We start from the raw sequence: 18,632 nt of genomic DNA, 5'->3' as shown, positions 1-18,632 counted from the left end.
GGAGGAAGGATGCCGTGTAGGATCTTGAAAGTTAGGCAGGCACATTTAAAGTGGACCCTGGAGATTACTGGAAGTCAGTGAAGCTTGGACAGGAGCGGTGAGATATGGTCAAATTTACTTTTTGCGAAGATAAGCTTAGCCGCGGCATTCTAAATCCGCTGAAGGCTTTTCTTTGTTAGGCTTAAGTAGACAGAGTTGCAATAGTCCAGTCTGGAAAGGATGATGGATTGTACAAGGACGGCAAAGTGTTTTTGATGGAAGCAGGATCTCACTTTCCTCAGCATGTGAAGGCTGAAAAAGCATTTTTTTTAACCAAGGAATTGAGGTGGTCATTGAAGGACAATGTAGAGTCAATGATGATGCCCAGAACTTTACTTGAGAACTCAAGCTGCAATACTGTGGACAGTGGGATGAAGGTGGGTAGTTGGTCTAATTTTGGGCCGAGCCAAAGTAAGTTTTGTTTTGGACTCATTCAGTTTCATTTGTACGGTGAGGGCCCAGGATTGGAGGTTCATTATACATGAGGATATGTTCTCAGAGAGGTTAGCATAAATTTCCCTTTTGGGAGTCGATACGTAATTCTTTGTCTGTATTCTAGTGGATCGGATGATGTCCTGGGTCCCCACATTAGTGCATCCTGATCAGTTGGGACTTGTTAAGGGTAGTCAAGTAGGTAACAACATTAGGAGGGTGTTGAATCTGAAGGAGTCCTTCGCATGGGGGAGGAAGTGCTTTTTCTTGCAGTTGATGCGGAAAAAGCATTTGACCGTGTCTCTTGGCCATTTATGTTTCAAGTACTGGAACACTTTGGCTTTGGTCCCCGGTTGTTGGGGTGGATACATGTGCTCTATAACGATCCACTGGGTTGTGTTAAAGTAAATGGTTTCTATTCTGACCCCTTCTCTCTCACACAGGATATGAGGCAGGGTTGCCCCCTCTCCCCAGTGCTGTTTGCATTGGTGATTGAACTTTTGGCCCAACATATTAAATCTCTTGGGATGCAAGGGGTGTTTCTGTGGGAAATCAGGAATACAAGTTTGTTTGCCAATGATCTTTTGTTCATCCTTATTTCTCTGTGTATGTCCCTGCCTGGAGTTCAAGAACTTACGTTGTATGGTTCTCTTTTGGGGTTCCACGTCAATATGAGTAAATCTGAGCTGCTTCCCCTGAAAGTGAAGGTGAACTGCACCAGGCTTTTTCATTTTGTTGGGTCCAGGAGTCCCTGCCTTATCTAGGGATTCATTTGGGCTGCTCTATTCAGGATTTGTTTGCTTTAAATTATGTGCCATTGTTTTGGCAAATTCAATGAGACTTGGATAGATGGGAGGGGCTTTACTTTTCTTGGATTGGGCGCATGGAAGTAGTCAAGATGGTACTTCTCCCAAAGTTTCTGTTCTTGATTCAGGTTCTCCCTGTATGGGTGGGAAGGGGGGGGGTCTTGGAGACCCAGCAGAGATGACTCATGACCTTTATTTGGGGGCATAAGTGACCCAGGGTGGCTCGTAATGTTTTGTGCTTGGGTAAGAAATTGGGTTTTTTGGCAGTGCTGTTAGAATGGCAAGCCCAGGAATGCAAGCTGTGGGTGTTGCTTGAACAGGAAGGAGGTGGTGGGCTTCCCCTTTTGCATTTCCTTTGGCTGCCAGGGCGAGTGCAATCAGTCGGTGGTCTGGAAGTAGTCACTACTACTTTACAGGTGTTGGGTGCCACACACAGCTGTTTGTTGGGGGGACGAAAATACTCTTGGTTTACCCCTAATCAATACAACCCAGAATTTGTTCCAGGGGATAGGACGGGTGTTTTTGCACACTGGGTGTGGCAGGGTCTCGTGTGTGTGGATCAACTGATAGATAGTATTAGGGAAACTATTAGAACATTTGGTGATCTCCAGGTGCTTATGGGTTAGACTTCTGAGACTTATTTCCCTATTTCCAAGTTCAGCACTATATATGGACTTCTGGAATCTTTCACAAGCTTTCCCAGTGGAAGACTGCATTTGAACGGCTTTTGGGGCCAGTTGTACAGAAGGGAATTATTTCCAAGATTTACCAATGTTTGAATGTACGGGGAGGAGGGCTCTTAAAATGTATGTAAGCATGGGAGACTGATTTGGGTAAATCTATTTCGCAGCAAGATTGGGAGTTGCGGTAGAGGCATACGACCTTCCTGGGAATGGCTGTCCCTATTGTTGAGAATGGGTATAAGGTCCTCCTCTGCCGGTACCTGACTCCGGAGATGCTCGCTAAACTGCAGGGGAAAGAGCGGGGTTTGGGAAAGTTGGTACTTACTGTGGTGGAGTTGTTCATTGCTTCTCCCTTTTTGGACCTCTGTATTTCTGCTTTTGTCTAACATCTTGGGAGTGCCCACTCCTCCTTTGGCAGATATGGCCCTGCTGAAAATGTATGACCTGGCAAGGAAAGAGGGGGAGGTAGCCTTAAACTATTTCTGACAGCCGCCCTTGTGGTCATGGCTCAGTTTTGGAATTCGACCACCACCCCAGATTGGAAATTAGTTGTCTGCAAACTGAATGATTGGCATTTGCTTTATAAATTGACTGCACTGAAGTCTCATAAGTGGGGCAAATTCAATAGAGTCTGGAGATCTTTGAGCAAAGGACTTTTGTTCATGGTTAATATCTTTGTGTTCTTTACTTGAAATGGGGGGGAAGGGGGGGTTGGGTTGGGGGGAATTGGTTTTCTGTTACCGGTTACAATGTGGCATAGGAGTGGGACTGTGTCTAGTGACTGTTATGCCTTCTTTTGCTTTGGTTTATTATTAATGCTCTATACTTGCATATATTTTTTGTGATTGGAGTGGTACTGCTGATTTTTCAATAAAAGCGTTGATAATGAAACCAATCTCTGGCACCCAGACAAGCAGCTTTAGTGGGAGGAGGGAGGGGAAAAATGCTCAGAAAGATCATTGCCACTGCTAATAAATGCAGGGGTGTCTGATGCAGACAAAAAAGTGAGTCAGTGACTGAGCCAGGACAAACTCAGTCCAGGGGCTCCTAACTAGTAACATTCTGAACAGCTTTAGCACTACATTAACCTGCTATTCACATTTGTTTCTGGACCCTGACATAAATTATCCCATCCCATTAGCTGTAATATCCTTACCTAATAGGACCAGCTTGGTTTCTGCTTCTTCATTGCCATTTGGATATGTTGCAAACTCACAGATGTAGGTTCCTTCATCACCCATTTTCAAGGGTCTAATAACAAGTGAAGCATCCTTCAGTGATGGGGCCTGAAAGCTGAACCGCCCCTTCTTACCCTCCCATGGGTAGCTTTCACCATAGACAGGGTGAAAAACAGCTATGCTGATCTTCTTCCCAGTTACACTCTTCACCCAGGTGACTTGGCTGATATTGATTGAAGAGTTTGTGCCTGGGTTAAAGATACACTGCAGGACCACCTCTTGGCCTATGTAGCCAGTTGCCTCATCCCGGACTTTAACTCTCTGCCCATGAACAGCTGCAGCAAGAACAGCAAACTGGTTAAAAGAAAAGCAGAAAAAACCCTGTATCCCTAAAGATACATACATTGAAAAGATATCACCATGAATGTTCAGTCTCTTTCATCTCAAAAACGAAAAAGAAAGCACAACTCCACATGTGGAAATACAAGCCAAACAAAGTGGGGAAGAGACATCAGCCACAGAGACAATCAAATAATAAAAGCATCCTCTATAATAAAACCCTATGTGCACATATGCATTTACAAAGGCGTGATCCATGCCTCTGTGGCCATGTTCGATTTGCAGCGCGTGTGGCAGTTTGCGGCGCGTGCAGCGACTTGAGCGATGGTTTGTCTCCTGCGGTGTGGCGGCGGTAACAGGTGGAGGCAAGAGCAACAGCAGGAGGGTTCACACCTGAGAGCAACGGCAGAAGGGTGTTCTTCGGCCTGGACGAGGCGGACAAGGTGTGGATGCTGCGAGGCGTCAGCTGCTACTGCTGCACAGGGAAGTGGAGAGGGAAAGGGGGCTGCTTTGGGGGGAGGGGGAAGCTAGGGGGCAGGCAGCAATCTTAGTTTTCTCTGGAGGGGAGACAGAAGGGGGCCACGGAGAGACAGGCAGGCAATGCGCAACAGAGACAGACAGACAAGGGGCCAGGGAGAGACACACACAGAAAGAATGACAAACAGACAGGGGGACAGACAGACAGATAGCACCCAAAGAGAGAAAGGCAACGACCAAGGAGAGAGAGACAGACAGAGAGACAGACAATGGCCAATGAGAGAGAGAGACAGACAGAGAGACAGACAATGGCCAAGGAGAGAGAGAGACAGACAACGGCCAAGGAGATAGAGAGACAGACAGACAGAGAGATAGACAATGGCCAAGGAGAGAGAGAGACAGACAGACAGAGAGACAGACAATGGCCAAGGAGAGAGAGAGACAGACAACGGCCAAGGAGACAGAGAGACAGACAATGGCCATGGAGAGAGACAGACAGACAACGGCCAAGGAGAGAGACAGACAGACAGAGACAGACAACGGCCAAGGAGAGAGAGACAGACAACGGCCATGGAGAGAGAGACAGACAACAGCCAAGGAGAGAGAGAGAGAGACAGACAACAGCCAAGGAGAGAGAGAGAGAGAGAGAGAGAGACAGACAACAGCCAAGGAGAGAGAGACAGACAGAGACAGACAATGGCCAAAGAGAGAGATAGACAGACAGACAGACAACGGCCAAGGAGAGAGATAGACAGACAGACAGAGGCCAAGGAGAGAGAGAGACAGACAACGGCCAAGGAGAGAGAGAGAGAGAGAGAGAGACAGACAGACAACGGCCAAGGAGAGAGAGAGAGACAGACAGAGAGAAAGACAACGGCCAAGGAGAGAAAGACAGACAGGCAACGGCCAATGAGAGACAGACAGACAACGGCCAAGGAGAGACAGACAGACAACGGCCAAGGAGAGACAGACAGACAACGGCCAAGGAGAGACAGACAGACAACGGCCAAGGAGAGAGAGACAGACAGACACACAGAGGCCAAGGAGAGACAGACAGACAGACAGACAAACAGACAACGGCCAAGGAGAGGGAGAGACAGACAACAGCCAAGGAGAGAGAGACAGAAAGACAGACAGACAGACAACGGCAAAGGAGAGAGACAGACAGACAGGCAACGGCCAAGAATAGAGACAGACAGACAGGCAACGGCCAAGGAGAGGGAGAGACAGACAGACAACGGCCGAGGGTGAGAGAGAGACAAAAAGAAAGACAGACAGAGAGAGGCCGGCTAAGGAGAGAGAGAGAGAGAGACAGAAAGAAAGACAGACAGACAACGGCCAAGGGGAGAAAGACAGACAACGGCCAAGGAGAGAGAGAGACAGAAAGAAAGACAGACAACAGCCAAGGAGAGAGAAACAGAAAGAAAGACAGACAACGGCCAAGGAGAGAGAAAGAAAGACAGACAGACAACGGCCAAGGAGAGAGAGAGAGAAAGACAGACAACGGACAAGGAGAGAGAGAGAGAGAGAAAGACAGACAGACGACGGCCAAGGAGAGAGAGAGAGAGAGACTGAAAGAAAGACAGACAACGGCCGGCCAAGGAGAGAGCGAGAGAGAGACTGAAAGAAAAACAGACAACGGCCGGCCAAAGAGAGAGAGAGACTGAAAGAAAGACAGACAACGGCCAAGGAGAGAGAGAAAGAGAGAGTCAGAAAGACAGACAATGGCCAAGGTGAGAGAGAAAGAGACAGAAAGAAAGACAGACAACGGCCAAGGAGAGAGAGAGAGAGAAAGAGAGAAAGACAGACAACGGCCAAGGAGAGAGAGAGAGAAACAGAGAAAGACAGACAACGGCCAAGGAGAGAGAGAGAGAGAAAGAAAGACAGATAACGGCCAAGGAGAGAGAGAGAGACAGACAACAGCCAAGGAGAGAGAGAGAGAGAGACAGACAACGGCCAAGGAGAGAGAGAGAGACAGACAACGGCCAAGGAGAGAGAGAGAGAGACAGAAAGAAAGAAAAGACAGACAGACAGACAACGGCCAAGGAGAGAGAGAGAGACAGAAAGAAAAGACAGACATACAGACAATGGCCAAGGAGAGAGAGAGAGAGACAGAAAGAAAGACAGACAGACAACGGCCAAGGAGAGAGAGAGAGACAGAAAGAAAAGTCAGACAGACAACGGCCAAGGAGAGAGAGAGACAGAAAGAAAAGACAGACAGACAGATAACAGCCAAGGAGAGAGAGAGAGACAGAAAGAAAGACAGATAGACAAATAACGGCCAAGGAGAGAGAGAGAGACAGAAAGAAAGATAACGGCCAAGGAGAGAGAGAGAGACAGAAAGAAAAGACAGACAGACAACGGCCAAGGAGAGAGAGAGAGAGAGACAGAAAGAAAAGACAGACAGACAACGGCCAAGGAGAGAGAGAGAGAGAGAGAGACAGAAAGAAAAGACAGACAGATAGACAGACAACGGCCAAGGAAAGAGAGACAGAAAGAAAGACAGACAGACAACATCCAAGGAGAGAGAGACAGAAAGAAATAAAGTCAGACAGACAACTACCAATGAGAAAGAGAGACAGAAAGAAATAAAGTCAGACAGACAACGGCCAATGAGAAAGAGAGACAGAAAGAAATAAAGTCAGACAGGCAACGGCCAATGAGAAAGAGAGACAGAAAGAAATAAAGTCAGACAGACAATGGCCAATGAGAAAGAGAGACAGAAAGAAATAAAGTCAGACAGACAACGGCCAATGAGAAAGAGAGACAGAAAGAAATAAAGTCAGACAGAAAGCGGCCAAGGAGAGAGAAAGAAAGAAATAAAGAGACAGACACATCTATTCTAACACCCGTAAATGTAACAGGCTTAAAGACTAGTATATATATAAATAGCTAAATCATAAGGTAAGCTTCACAGAAAGTCTTTTAATTCTTTCTGTACTGGACCCCAACAAGGTCAGAGTTTCGGGTTGAAAGAGCCTTTCTCAGGGGAGTATACAGTAGATAAAATCTATAAGGCAAAACAGCAGAAATATAAAACAAATTTAACATTACAAAAATATGAATGTGTGTATATATAAAGAGAAAATGATCATAAATGGACTGTTAAACAAATGATCATAAAGAACAAAACAAATGACCATAAGAATAAAACCATACATGTCATAAATATAGAGTAATATATCATAAGAAATGCATATGCATATGAATGTACAAAAAAATAATTATAAACAATATATAAAATATTAATATGTACAAAAATATGGCACATACATATCACAGAAGTATATGTGTAAATTGGAACAAATATATCAAATGAACAAAATATATTACAGGACATACATATTATGAATAGCGCATGCTTATATATAAAATGTATTAGAGGGCATACAGATCATGAATAGTGCTTATAAATAAAATGAAATAAAATATCAAACACATTATCATTCAAAGTATACATGAAAATAAATAGATGTAAAAATTATCAAACATACCCAGTAGATAGCGCCAGTGTACTTGTAAAAAAGTACCATATTAATGAAGCAGTTAGAAAATACATATAAATGAAATGATAAACAGAAAACATAAAAACTAGCAGTGATACTACACAGGTGTTAGAAAGTTCCAAAACATGATATAAGAGCCAAGGTGTAAACGGCTAAAAGACACAGAAAGAGGGAACATCTAACACAGGGCTGCCCAAGTCCTGTCCGCGAGATCTACTGGGTGGCCAGGTTTTCAGGATATCCACAATAAATATGCTTGAGAGAGATTTGCCTGCACTGCCTTCTTGGTATACAAATTTCTCTCACATGCACATTCATTGTGGATATCCTGAAAACCTGGCTTGCCAGTAGATCTATAGGACTGGATTTGGGCAGCTCTGCTCCAAGAGATAGTGAGGTGACTTGCATGATTAAAATATGGGAAAATCTCTTCATTAAAAAGGTACCTCTCAATCCAATATTAAAAGCTTCCATGTTGTCCTGATGACAAGAAAAACAAAAGCCCTATTAGTTCCACTATTGGAGGACACAAAAAGCACAGTTACTTACCGTAACAGCTGTTATCCAGGGACAGCAGGCAGATATTCTCAACATGTGGGAGACATCATCCATGGAGCCCCATAGAGGACAGCCTCGCAAGCAGACTTGCTTGTAGAACTTTCAGAGAGTTCGCGAGTGCCTTCCCACCGTACATAGGTCGTGCGTCTCCTGTGAGGTACCTCAGTTCAGATAGCTAGCTAAGAAGCCAACCAGGGGAGGTGGGTGGGTTGTGAGAATATCTGCCTGCTGTCCCTGAATAACAACTGTTACGGTAAGCAACTGCGCTTTATCCCAGGACAAGCAGGCAGCATATTCTCAACATATGGGTGAACTCCAAGCTAACCAGAATGGGATGGTAGGAGAGTTGGCAATTTAGGAGAATAAATGTTGTAAAACTGGCCAAAATGGCCGTCCTGTCTGGAGAAAGTATCCAGATAATAATGAGAGGGGTGAATGTATGAACCGAGGACCAAATGGCAGCCTTGCAGGTTTCCTCAAAAGAAGTTGATCTGAGGAAAGCTACAGACGCCGCTATAGCTCTAACTTTATGGCCCGTGACTCAACCCTGCAGAGGGAGACTAGCTTGAGCATAGCAGAAAGAGATACAAGCTGCCATCCAGTTGGAGATGGTTCGCTTGGAAACAGGATGTAATGTAATGTAATGTAATTTATTTCTTATATACCGCTACATCAGTTAGGTTCTAAGCGGTTTGAAGAAAATATACATTAAGATTATAAATGAGAAGTAAGAAGGTACTTAAAAAATTCCCTTACTGTCCCAAAGGCTCACAATCTAACTAAAGTACCTGGAAATTAATAAAGAAGAGAAAATAAAAAATGGTTGAAAAAAGAAAAATTCTATGTGAACTTATAGGATGGAAATTAAACTGACAGTGAAGAACTGTATGAAAAATACATATGGAATGCAGTTAGAGAGGGTAGGTTACAATCTATTTATGGTATTTGTTTAATTGGAAGGTGTTAAGGTGGGTAATTTGGGGGAAGGTTATCTGAAGGTAGGTGAATCTTCTGGAGGTAAAAGAGGAGGGGTTAAGATATTTGGATGAATTTTTTGAAAAGCAGGGTTTTGATTTCTTTTCTGAATGTTTTGAAGTTGTCTGATATTGTCATAAGATTGGAGATGGAATGGTTGATTTTTGCTGCTTGTGTTGCCAGAAGGTTGTCAAACATTTTTTTGCGTTGTGTGCCTTTGAGTGGGGGGAAGGCGAAAGGGTTCGAGGTTCTTCTGTGTCTTGAGGTGGAGATTTGGTTTAAGCGGTTGTTTAGATAGGAGGGGGAAGAGCCGTGTAATGCTTTGAATATCAGGCAGTGGAATTTGAATTGGATTCGTGCTTGTATGGGTAACCAGTGAGAGTCTAAGAAGGCAGTTGTTATGTGATCATATTTTTTGAGTGAGTAGATCAATCTGAGGGCGGTGTTTTGTATGGGCTGGAGTTGTTTTATCATAGTGGCTGGACAAGGAAGATATAGGGAGTTGCAATAATCCAGCAGACCTAAGACTAGGGATTGGACGATTAGTCTAAATTGTGCTTGGTCAAAGAATTTTCTGATTTTACGGAGATTTCTCATGGTTAGAAAAGCTTTCTGGGTTGTTTTGTTGATCTGGGGCTGCATTGTGCAACATCTGTCTATTGTAACTCCTAGGAGTTTTAGTTCGGGTTGTATTGGGTATTTGGTATTTTTGATTTTCAGTTCAGTGATGGTAGGAGTTTGGGCTTTTTTGAGCAAAAGGAATTTTGTTTTTTTCAGAATTTAGTTTTAGTTTGTGATCCATCATCCATTTTTCTACTGTGTCTAAGGTTGTTTCTAGCTTTGTTGTGGTGGTGGTCTCTGATGGGTCGAAGGGGAGGATTATGGTGATGTCATCAACATAGCTGAAAGATGTGACATCTAGGGTATCTAGAGTGGCTCCTAGGGAGGAGATAAAGAGGTTGAAGAGCGTAGGTGAGAGAGGTGATCCTTGTGGAACTCCACAGGGATTTGTCCATGGTTCTGATTTGATATCATTGTATTTTACCCTGTAGGTTCTAGATTTGAGGAACCCCTGAAACCATTTGTAGACCTTGCCTGAGATTCCTATGGCGTCGAGAATTTGTAGTAATAAGGTGTGGTCAACTAGGTCAAATGCTGCGGAGAGGTCTAATTGTATTAATATCATTTTTTTTCCTTTACTGATGTGTTGTCGGGCTGTATCTAGTAATGTGACAAGTAGTGTTTCTGTACTATGGTTAGTTCGGAATCCTGATTGTGAGGGGTGGAGTAGGTTATGTTTTTCCAGATATTCGGTGAGGTATTGTGCCACTAGGCCTTCTATTATTTTAACGTACAATGGTATTGAAGCGATAGGTCTGTAGTTGGAGGGGCTATCTATTGGGCCTTTGTGATCCTTTATGATTGGAGTGATCTCTCCTAGGTCCTGTGGGAATTGGCCTTCTGTCAATGTGGTTTGAATCCATAGCATGAAGTTGGTTTTGAATGTGGTGGAGGCGTTTGATAATATGTAGGTGGGGCAATTATTTAGGTCACTGGAAGCATGGCTGTATTTATTGTAGAGTCGGTTCATATCCGACCAGACTAGAATTGGGAAATCGGACCAGCTTCTGTCTGCTACGATGGCTTCGCTAGTTGATGGGTTTGTTGTTATCTTTTCTAGATGGGTGTGTGTGTTGATAAATGTAGATCTGATATTGGTGATCTTGTTTTTGAAATGGTCTGCTAGGTGGATGGCTGTTGGTGGGTGGATACCTTGGGTGGAGAGGTAAGGTTTGGTATCTGTGAGGTTCTTTACTAGATTAAATAGCTTTTTTGTGTCTGGGGTTTTTTTGCCTATCATTTTGGAGTAGTAGGCTTTTCGTTTTTCCTTGAGTTTGGTTTTGTATTGATTAATTTGGTATCTCCATGCAGTTTTAGTGTGTTCTAAACTCTTGTTTTTTTTCCAGATGCCCCAACTTGTTAGGATCGAAGAAGATGAAAAGTTGAAGAGCCGTTCTGTGAGGTTGAGTGCGTTGCAAGTAGAAAGCCAAAGCACATTTACAGTCTAGAGTATGAAGCGCTATTTCTCCAGGATAAGAATGAGACTTTGGAAAAAACACTGGAAGGACAATGGATTGATTGAGATGAAATTCTGAAACCACTTTAGGTAAGAATTTAGGATGAATACGGAGGACCACCTTGTCATGATGAAATACTGTGAAAGGTGAATCTGCTACCAGAGCTTTAGTTTACTGATTCATCTAGCAGAGGTGAGTGCAATGAGAAACACCACTTTCTAAGTGAGATATTTAAGATGAGCCAATCTATTGGTTCAAATGGAGGTTTCATCAAGTGAGTAAGAACAAGATTGAGATCCCAAACCACCGGAGGCGGCTTGAGAGGTGGGTTGACATTGAAAAGTCCTTTCATAAATCTGGAAACCACAGGATGAGCAGAGAGGGGTTTCCCTTCAATAGGCTGATGAAAAGCAGCAATGGCACTTAGGTGGACTCTAATAGATGTGGATTTGAGGCCAGATTGAGACAAGTGCAGCAGGTAATCCAAAACTGAAGACAAGGAGGTAGATTGCGGCTCCCTGTGATGAGTAGTACACCAAGTAGAAAATCTAGTCCATTTCTGGGCATAACACTGCCTAATGGACGGCTTCCTGGAAGCCTCTAGAATGTCCTGTATAGATTGATGTGACACTGACGATCCGTGCTGGACCATTGGCCTTAAATACGGAGACCATCGAGATGAGCCCCCCCCAAGTGTAGGTCGAGGAATCTGTCATGAGAACCTTCTGATGAGGGTGTGTGTGAAATAACAAACTTCTGGAAAGATTGAAAGAGAGCATCCACCAGTGGAGAGACTATCTCAATGAAAAAGTCACTGTAATGTGTTGAGTGAGTGGGTCGCAAGCTTGCTGCCACTGAGAAGCCAGGGTCCACTGAGGAATTCTTGGGTGAAGTCTGGCAAAAGGAATCACGTGAACTGTAGAGGCCATGTGTCCAAGAAGAATCAACATCTGCCTTGCCGAGAGTGACTCGAGGGAAGATACTCGTTGACAAAGATGAATGAGAGCATCTTGATGTGGTTGAGGCAGGAATGCTCGGAGTTGAACAGTGTCCAGTATGGCTCCAATAAACTGTAGAGTTTGGGAGGGACGCAACTGGGACTTTGGAAAATTGATTTTGAACCCAAGACTTTGGAGAAACGCTATAGTCCATTGGGTCTCTACAATAACCTCCTGTTGAGATAATACTTTGATGAGCCAGTCGTCCAGATATGGAAAGACTTGAAGACCCCGCGTCTGTAGGGCAGCAGCAACCACCACCAGGCATTTGGTGAAGACTCTGGGGGATAAGGCGTGTCCGAAAGGAAGGACTCGGTACTGAAGATGAAGATTCCCCACCCGAAATCTTAGGAATCTGCGAGAGGCTGGATGAATTGGGATACGAGTATAAGCCTCTTTGAGATCTAGGGAGCATAACCAATCCCCTTGATCCATCAGGGGGTACAGTGTTGGAAGAGAGAGCATCCAAAACTTTTCTTTGACAAGAAATTTGTTGAGGGCTCTGAGGTCCAGGATAGGTCGCAAATCCCTTGTCTTCTTTGGGATTAGAAAATAACGGGAATAAAAGCCTGTGTCCCGTTGGGTCAAGGGGACCTCCTCGACAGCTCAAAGGCGAAGAAGAGCCTGAGCTTCCTGAAGAAGAAGGGGAAGTTGCGACCTGCTAGAAGGAAACTTTCTTGGAGGGAGATCTGGAGGAACTTGAAGAAATTGAAGTGAGTAACCCTCCTGGATGATGGTGAGAACCCAGAGGGCTGAGGTAATCTGCTCTCACTGTTGGTAAAAGTGATAGAGCTAACTTCCTATGGGTAGGAGAGAAGTCTGATGGATACAGGTGGACATTATGCTCAGACTTAGATTGTCAAAAAGACTGTGCCGGCTTGGCTGCAGCAGGAATCAGGGGTTTTTGTTGATGATGCTGTGGTTGTTTCCTAGCCGGAGGCCTGGAGAAAGCTGGAGTAGATTTCTGTGGATATCAACATGGAGGCAGTCTATAAGACTTGGAAGCTGGAGTTTTTGCCTTAGGTCAAATCAAAGAGACAAAGGACCGCTCATACTCTGAGAGACACTTAGTGGCAGCCTCAATGGAGTCATCAAAGAGCTCAATACCTTGGCACGGTAAATTGGCTAGACGATCCTGCAAGTTAGGGTCCATGTCCACAATGCGTAGCCAAGCCAGATGTCGCATTGCCACAGCAAAAGCAGTGACCCGAGATGACATTTGAAACGCATCATAAATGGCTTGAAGCATGAAGAGACATATTTGGGAGAGGGTCTGCTGAAGTTGTTGAAACATAGGCAACTGGTGTTCAGCCAAATCAGGAAAGAAGTAGGGCATGGTTTTAATGCAGTACTTTAGATAGGATGTGAACATGAAGTTGAAATTCAAGATCCTGTTTGCCATCATGGAATTCTGATATAGACGGCATCAAAATTTATCCATCGTGCGTCCCTCTCTGCCTGGAGGGACGGCAGCATAAACCTTGGTGGGATTAGATTTTTTAAGAGATGATTCCACCACTAAGGATTGGTGAGACAATTGCGGCTTATCAAACCCTTTACAAGGAACCGTGCGGTAACGAGATTCCATTTTAGAGGGATAGCTGGGATTGAATAAGGAGTCTCAAGATTCCTGAGAAAAGTTTGTTTCAAAACAGGATTCATATGCAGTCTCATAGTAGTATCCTTTGGCGGATGAGGCAATTCCATTTCAGCCAAATATTCAGGAGTATACTTAGACTCAGATTGAAGATCAATCTGAAGAGCCTTACTCATATCAAAAATGAATCTTGAAAAAGATGTGGATTTTGAAGCCGAAGATTCCTCAGGAGAAGTGGAGCGAGACCTAGGCGCCACTGAGTAAGAAGAAGCCTTCCTGGAATATTGAGAAGGAAGGTCTGTATCCAATGTAAGAATCACAGAAGAAGCTCCGCTGTGTGATATAGGCAGAGTCAGAGAATGCTTACGTTTAAGAAGCCTCGATGGAGAAGTCCCAGGAGTATGAGGAACTGAGAGCCTTGACTTGTGCCTCGTAGAGACAGGCAAAGGAGGATCCCTCTTAGATGGCCTCAAGAGAGGAGTTCGGGACCTGGATGTACCTCAAGGTGGAGAAGTACGAGGCGTTGAAAGCTTCGGAGTTTGAGACCTATGCCTAGGCTTGGAAGGGGTCTCAATGGGCCTCGACGAACGAGGCACAGGAGACTCTGTATTCTTCCGAGGAGACTCTTTAGTCTTCTTTGAAGTGAGGTGTCTCGAGGATGAGGAGTGCTTCGAATGAGGCCTCGGACGAGACTTCTCCCCTTTGTCTCGAACAGGTTGAGTAGCTGGAGACTCAGACCTGGAAGGATGAGGTGAGAAGCTCAGGCTGGCTCACAGAGAGCAGGATCGAGGCAGGGGCAAGCTTGGCCAAAACAGTGGTAAGTTGCGTGATCAGAATGGCTTGCAGCATGTCCTCGAAGACAGGCACCGATACCAATGACTCTGGTCTGAAAAGTGCAGCAGTGTGCTCCATAGAGGATGACCTCAAAGATGAGTATTCCCTGTTTGGAGGCACGCTTAGGCAGAGGTCTCATGGAGGCTGGCACGACTGCACTCATTGCCTGGATTGCCTGAGAATCAGTGAAAGGCTTCTTAGGTAGCGTACCTGGGGAGGGAAGAGCAGACTTGCTTGAGGACGAGACCTTTAGAGGCACAGCAGATGAGGCATTCAAGGACAAGGGCGGCTTGCTCGAGGTCGAGGACTTGGAAGATGAGGCCGCCATGGGGGTCGAGGCCTTCTCTGCAGACTGCTCCATAGGACCAAAGAGCTTCAGGATCTTAGCACGACGCCTCCGGAGAGCTCGTTTCTGAAGAGTAGCACAGTGCGGGCAGGACTCAGGACAATGTTCAGGTCCCAAGCACCTGATACATAAGGTGACCACACGTCCCGTATTAAACGGGACTGTCCCCTTTTTAGATCCCCTGTCCCGTTGTCCGCACGCACAGCTTTGGGACGCCGAAATGTCCCATTTTCAGGGATAGTGTCTCGAAGCTGTCCGTAGGGACAACAGGACAGGCAATTGCTTCCCCTCCCTCTAGCACTGAAGCCTGTCCCCCCCGGACCAGCCCCCACTGCTGCTGCCTACCGCTGCCTACCCCCTGGACTTCCCCTCACCTGCTTCTCCACCCCCCCCCCCCCCGGATCACTATTATTTTAAATGTTACGGCAGCTGCGGCACTGTATCCATCAGAGGAGACTTCTAACCTCGGCTTGCCCCGGAACTTTTACTGCAGCAGCCGCCTGCCTAGGTGGGAACAGGAAGTCGCTGTTGCAGTAAGAGTTCCGGGGCAGGCCAACGGCAGAAGTCTCCTCTGATGGATACAGCACCACGGCTGCCATAACATTTAAAATAATAGCAATCCGGGGGGGGGGAGCAGGTGTGGGGAAGTCCGGAGCTGCAGGGCCGACATTAGAGGGAGTGAGAGCTGATGGTCCCACTGGGGGAGGGAGGAAGGAAGAAGAGGAACCAAAGCATCGGCAATTTTGGGGGTGCAGGTGTGGGGAAGTCCGGAGCTGCAGGGGAGAGTGTTGCTGTACCCAACTGGAAGGAGAAGGAAGATAAGGGAGGGAATGAAAGGAGATGCCAGGGCATGGAGGAAAGGAGAAAGGTATGCCAGACGAAGGGGGAAAGGAAGGAGATGTCAGAGCACGGAAGGGGGAGGGAAAGATGAAAGAGCAGGAAAGGAGAGAGATGCCAGGGAATCAGGGAAGGGATGATGCCAGACCATGGGGTTGAAAGGAAAGAAAGGAGAAGAGAGAGATGCCAGAGCATAGGGATGGGGTGGTGACAGAGAGAGAAAAATGGAGAGGTGGCAGAGCTGAAATTAATCATGTACAAAGGAGAGAAGAGGCACAGGATAGATAGTTTATGGAAGGACCATAGAAAGAGGGAAGATGCCATATGGGAGAGAGAGAGAGAGAGAGAGAGAGAGCGGGCACTGGATGGAAAGGGCAGAGCGGGCAGTGAATGGAAGGGGCGAGACGGAGGGTGAACAGTAGAGCTGCCCGATTCAGGAAAAAAAAAATTAGATTCGATTCAATTCAGCCTATTGAATCGATTTTTCGATTCGATTTTCCTGCCCAATTGGGTGTTTTTTTAAAACATCCTGGTGGGTTTATTTTATAGTCTCTTCACCCCCTTTATAGCCTTTTCACCCCCTTTGCCCTCTCCTAACCACACTGGCGCCGTGGTGTAAACAAAATAAAGAAACAAAAAAGACTTTTCCTCTCTCTGTTAAATCCTAGCTCACGTTTGCGGTCTAACACCAGCTCTGGCAGGATACACGTTTCAAATCTGACATATTGTAATCACAAAACAAAAAATACAATTAGTTTTTCTACCTTTTGTTGTCTGGTCATTATTCAAATCTTATTGATCCCAGGCTCTGGTTGTCTTCTGATAACTTGCTTTCCAGGGTCTCCTTCTTTCTTCTTTCTCCATGCTAACCATCCATCTTCCATCTCTGTCCTCCCTTTCCGTTTCCCTTCTCTCCCCCGGAGGTCTGGCATCTTTCCTTTTTTTCATCTCCCTCCACAGATACACCTTTTCTTAACTACCCTTTCATCCAGCATCTCTCCCTCCTTCCCCACCACCCCAGGGTCCACCATCTCTCCCTTTCTGTTCCTTTCATCCATAAATCCCATTGTCCACCATCTCTCTCCCTCTCCTGTTTTTAGACCCATTATTTCTTCCCCCCCAAAGTCTGGCATATGCCCGTCTCTTTGAACCCCCCTCTTCCCTCCCTTCCTCCGTGTACTTCTACACCAGGGCCCCCTCCCCTGAACGTCTGCACCCCCCTGAAGGCCTACACCCCACCCCTGAAGGCCTGTACCCCACCCCTGAAGGCCAGCCTGTCCCCCCTGAAGGCCTGCACCCCACCCCTAAAGGCCTACATGTCCCCCTAAAGGCCTGCACCCCACCCCTGAAGGCCTAATGTCCCCCCTGAAGGCCTACACCTCACCCCTGAAGGCCTGCCTGTCCCTTCTGAAGGCCTGTACTCCCCCTAGAAGGCTGCACCCCCCCAAAGGCCTGTACCCCACCTGGAAGGCTGTATCCCCTGAAGACATGTACCACCCCCACAAAGGATTACACCCCCCTCCCATGAAGGACTATACCATGAAGGATGTTCAACTTATCTAAATTCAGCATCCTGCCCTGCAGAAGATCACCGCTGGCTCTAGCGATCTTTGTAAGCTGCCATACGACGTCTGAGTCGTCTTCTCTCTGCCGCGGTCCCACCCCTTCTCTGATGTCAGAGATGGGGCGGGACCGCAACAGAGAGAAGACGACTCGGACATCGTATGGCAGCTTACAAAGATCACTAGAGCCAGCTGCAATCTTCTTCTGCAGGGCAGGCTGCTGAATTTAGATAAGTTGCTGCGGGGAAGCCGGCACTAGCGGGGAAGCCACTTCCCGACTGACCCTCCTCACTCGCCCTGCAGCGCTGCCGCTCCTGCTTTAGGGGCGAAGGGGGAGGGTCATTCAACGAATCGGGAGGCCAATGTTTTTGCGTGGTAAATCGATTCAAATCGATTCACCTGAAGTGAATTGATTCGAATTGTGAATCGGGCAGCACTAGTGAAGGGATGGAAGGGGTAAAGAGAGGGAAACAGACACTGAATGGAAGTGTGGGGGAGAGGAGGGACAACCGCTGAATGGACGTGTGAGGGAGAGGGGGAGCAGATGTTGGAAGAAGTGGGAAGGAGAAAGAAAAAAGGGCACATGCTGGATTGAGGGAAGAGGACAGAGTTAGATACTGGAAAGGGTGAGGGAAAGAGGTGGCAAGCTATAGGTAGACACAGTGACAGAGGGAAATTGAGGACTGAATAGTAAAAAAGAATTTAGACAGAGGCAAAAAATAAATTGAGAAGGGAGACCAGGGAAGAACAGGAAGAAGGGAGCGGAGAGAAAGATACCAGAGCAGGGGGAAGGGAGGAGACAAATACCAGACCTGGGAGGAGGAAAAGAGAAAGGAGACAGATACTAGATCTGAAGGGAAAAAAGGAGGAGAGATATGATAAAATCTGCTGGGAGGGAGGAAGGAAAGAAGGAGAGAAAGAGGCAGAGAAAGGGGGGTTGGAAGCAGATTAGAAAGACTACAGAGAGAAAGGCCTGGACAAAAGGGGAAAGACAGGAGGCAGATGCAGGACTAAGGGAGGTTCAGACAGAGGGAGAGAGAGGGACACCTGGAACAAAGGTACAAAGGAGAACTGACACTAGATCTGGGGAGGTAATAGAGGGAAAAGAAAGAGAGAGACCTGGACCCAAAGGGGATGGGGCTGAATTGTGAAAGAAATGTTGGATACAAAAGAAAGAAAGATTGGATGCACAGTCAGAAGGAAGTGCAACCAAGAGACTCATGAAATCACCAGACAACAAATGTAGGAAAAATTATTTTATTTTCAATTTAGTAATCAAAATGTGTCTGTATTGAGAATTTATATCTGATGCCTATATTTTGCACTATATTTGTCTATTTTTCTATAGTTACTGAGGTGACACTGCATATTTTAAAGTAATCTGCCT

General features: G+C 45.9%; 1 protein-coding gene across 4 annotated transcripts in view; it reads right to left on the bottom strand.

Annotated features, from left to right (window-relative positions):
- Positions 1-18,632, bottom strand: part of LOC117369007 (nectin-2-like) — a 162,866-nt gene that overhangs the window by 93,463 nt on the left and 50,771 nt on the right. For 3 of the 4 annotated variants that reach the window (XM_033962880.1, XM_033962879.1, XM_033962881.1), the window contains exon 2: positions 3,117-3,473. In XM_033962880.1, coding sequence (XP_033818771.1) covers positions 3,117-3,473 — 357 coding nt within the window. Of the gene's footprint in view, positions 1-2,285; positions 2,405-3,116; positions 3,474-18,632 lie in introns of those variants that run through there. The other variant, XM_033962882.1, reaches the window with a different exon arrangement.

The sequence above is a fragment of the Geotrypetes seraphini genome, chromosome 11 (assembly GCF_902459505.1).
Source record: "Geotrypetes seraphini chromosome 11, aGeoSer1.1, whole genome shotgun sequence".
NCBI lineage: Eukaryota > Metazoa > Chordata > Amphibia > Gymnophiona > Dermophiidae > Geotrypetes > Geotrypetes seraphini.
The sequence above is the reverse complement of the archived record's forward strand: the minus strand, read 5'-3'. Positions and strand labels throughout refer to the sequence as shown.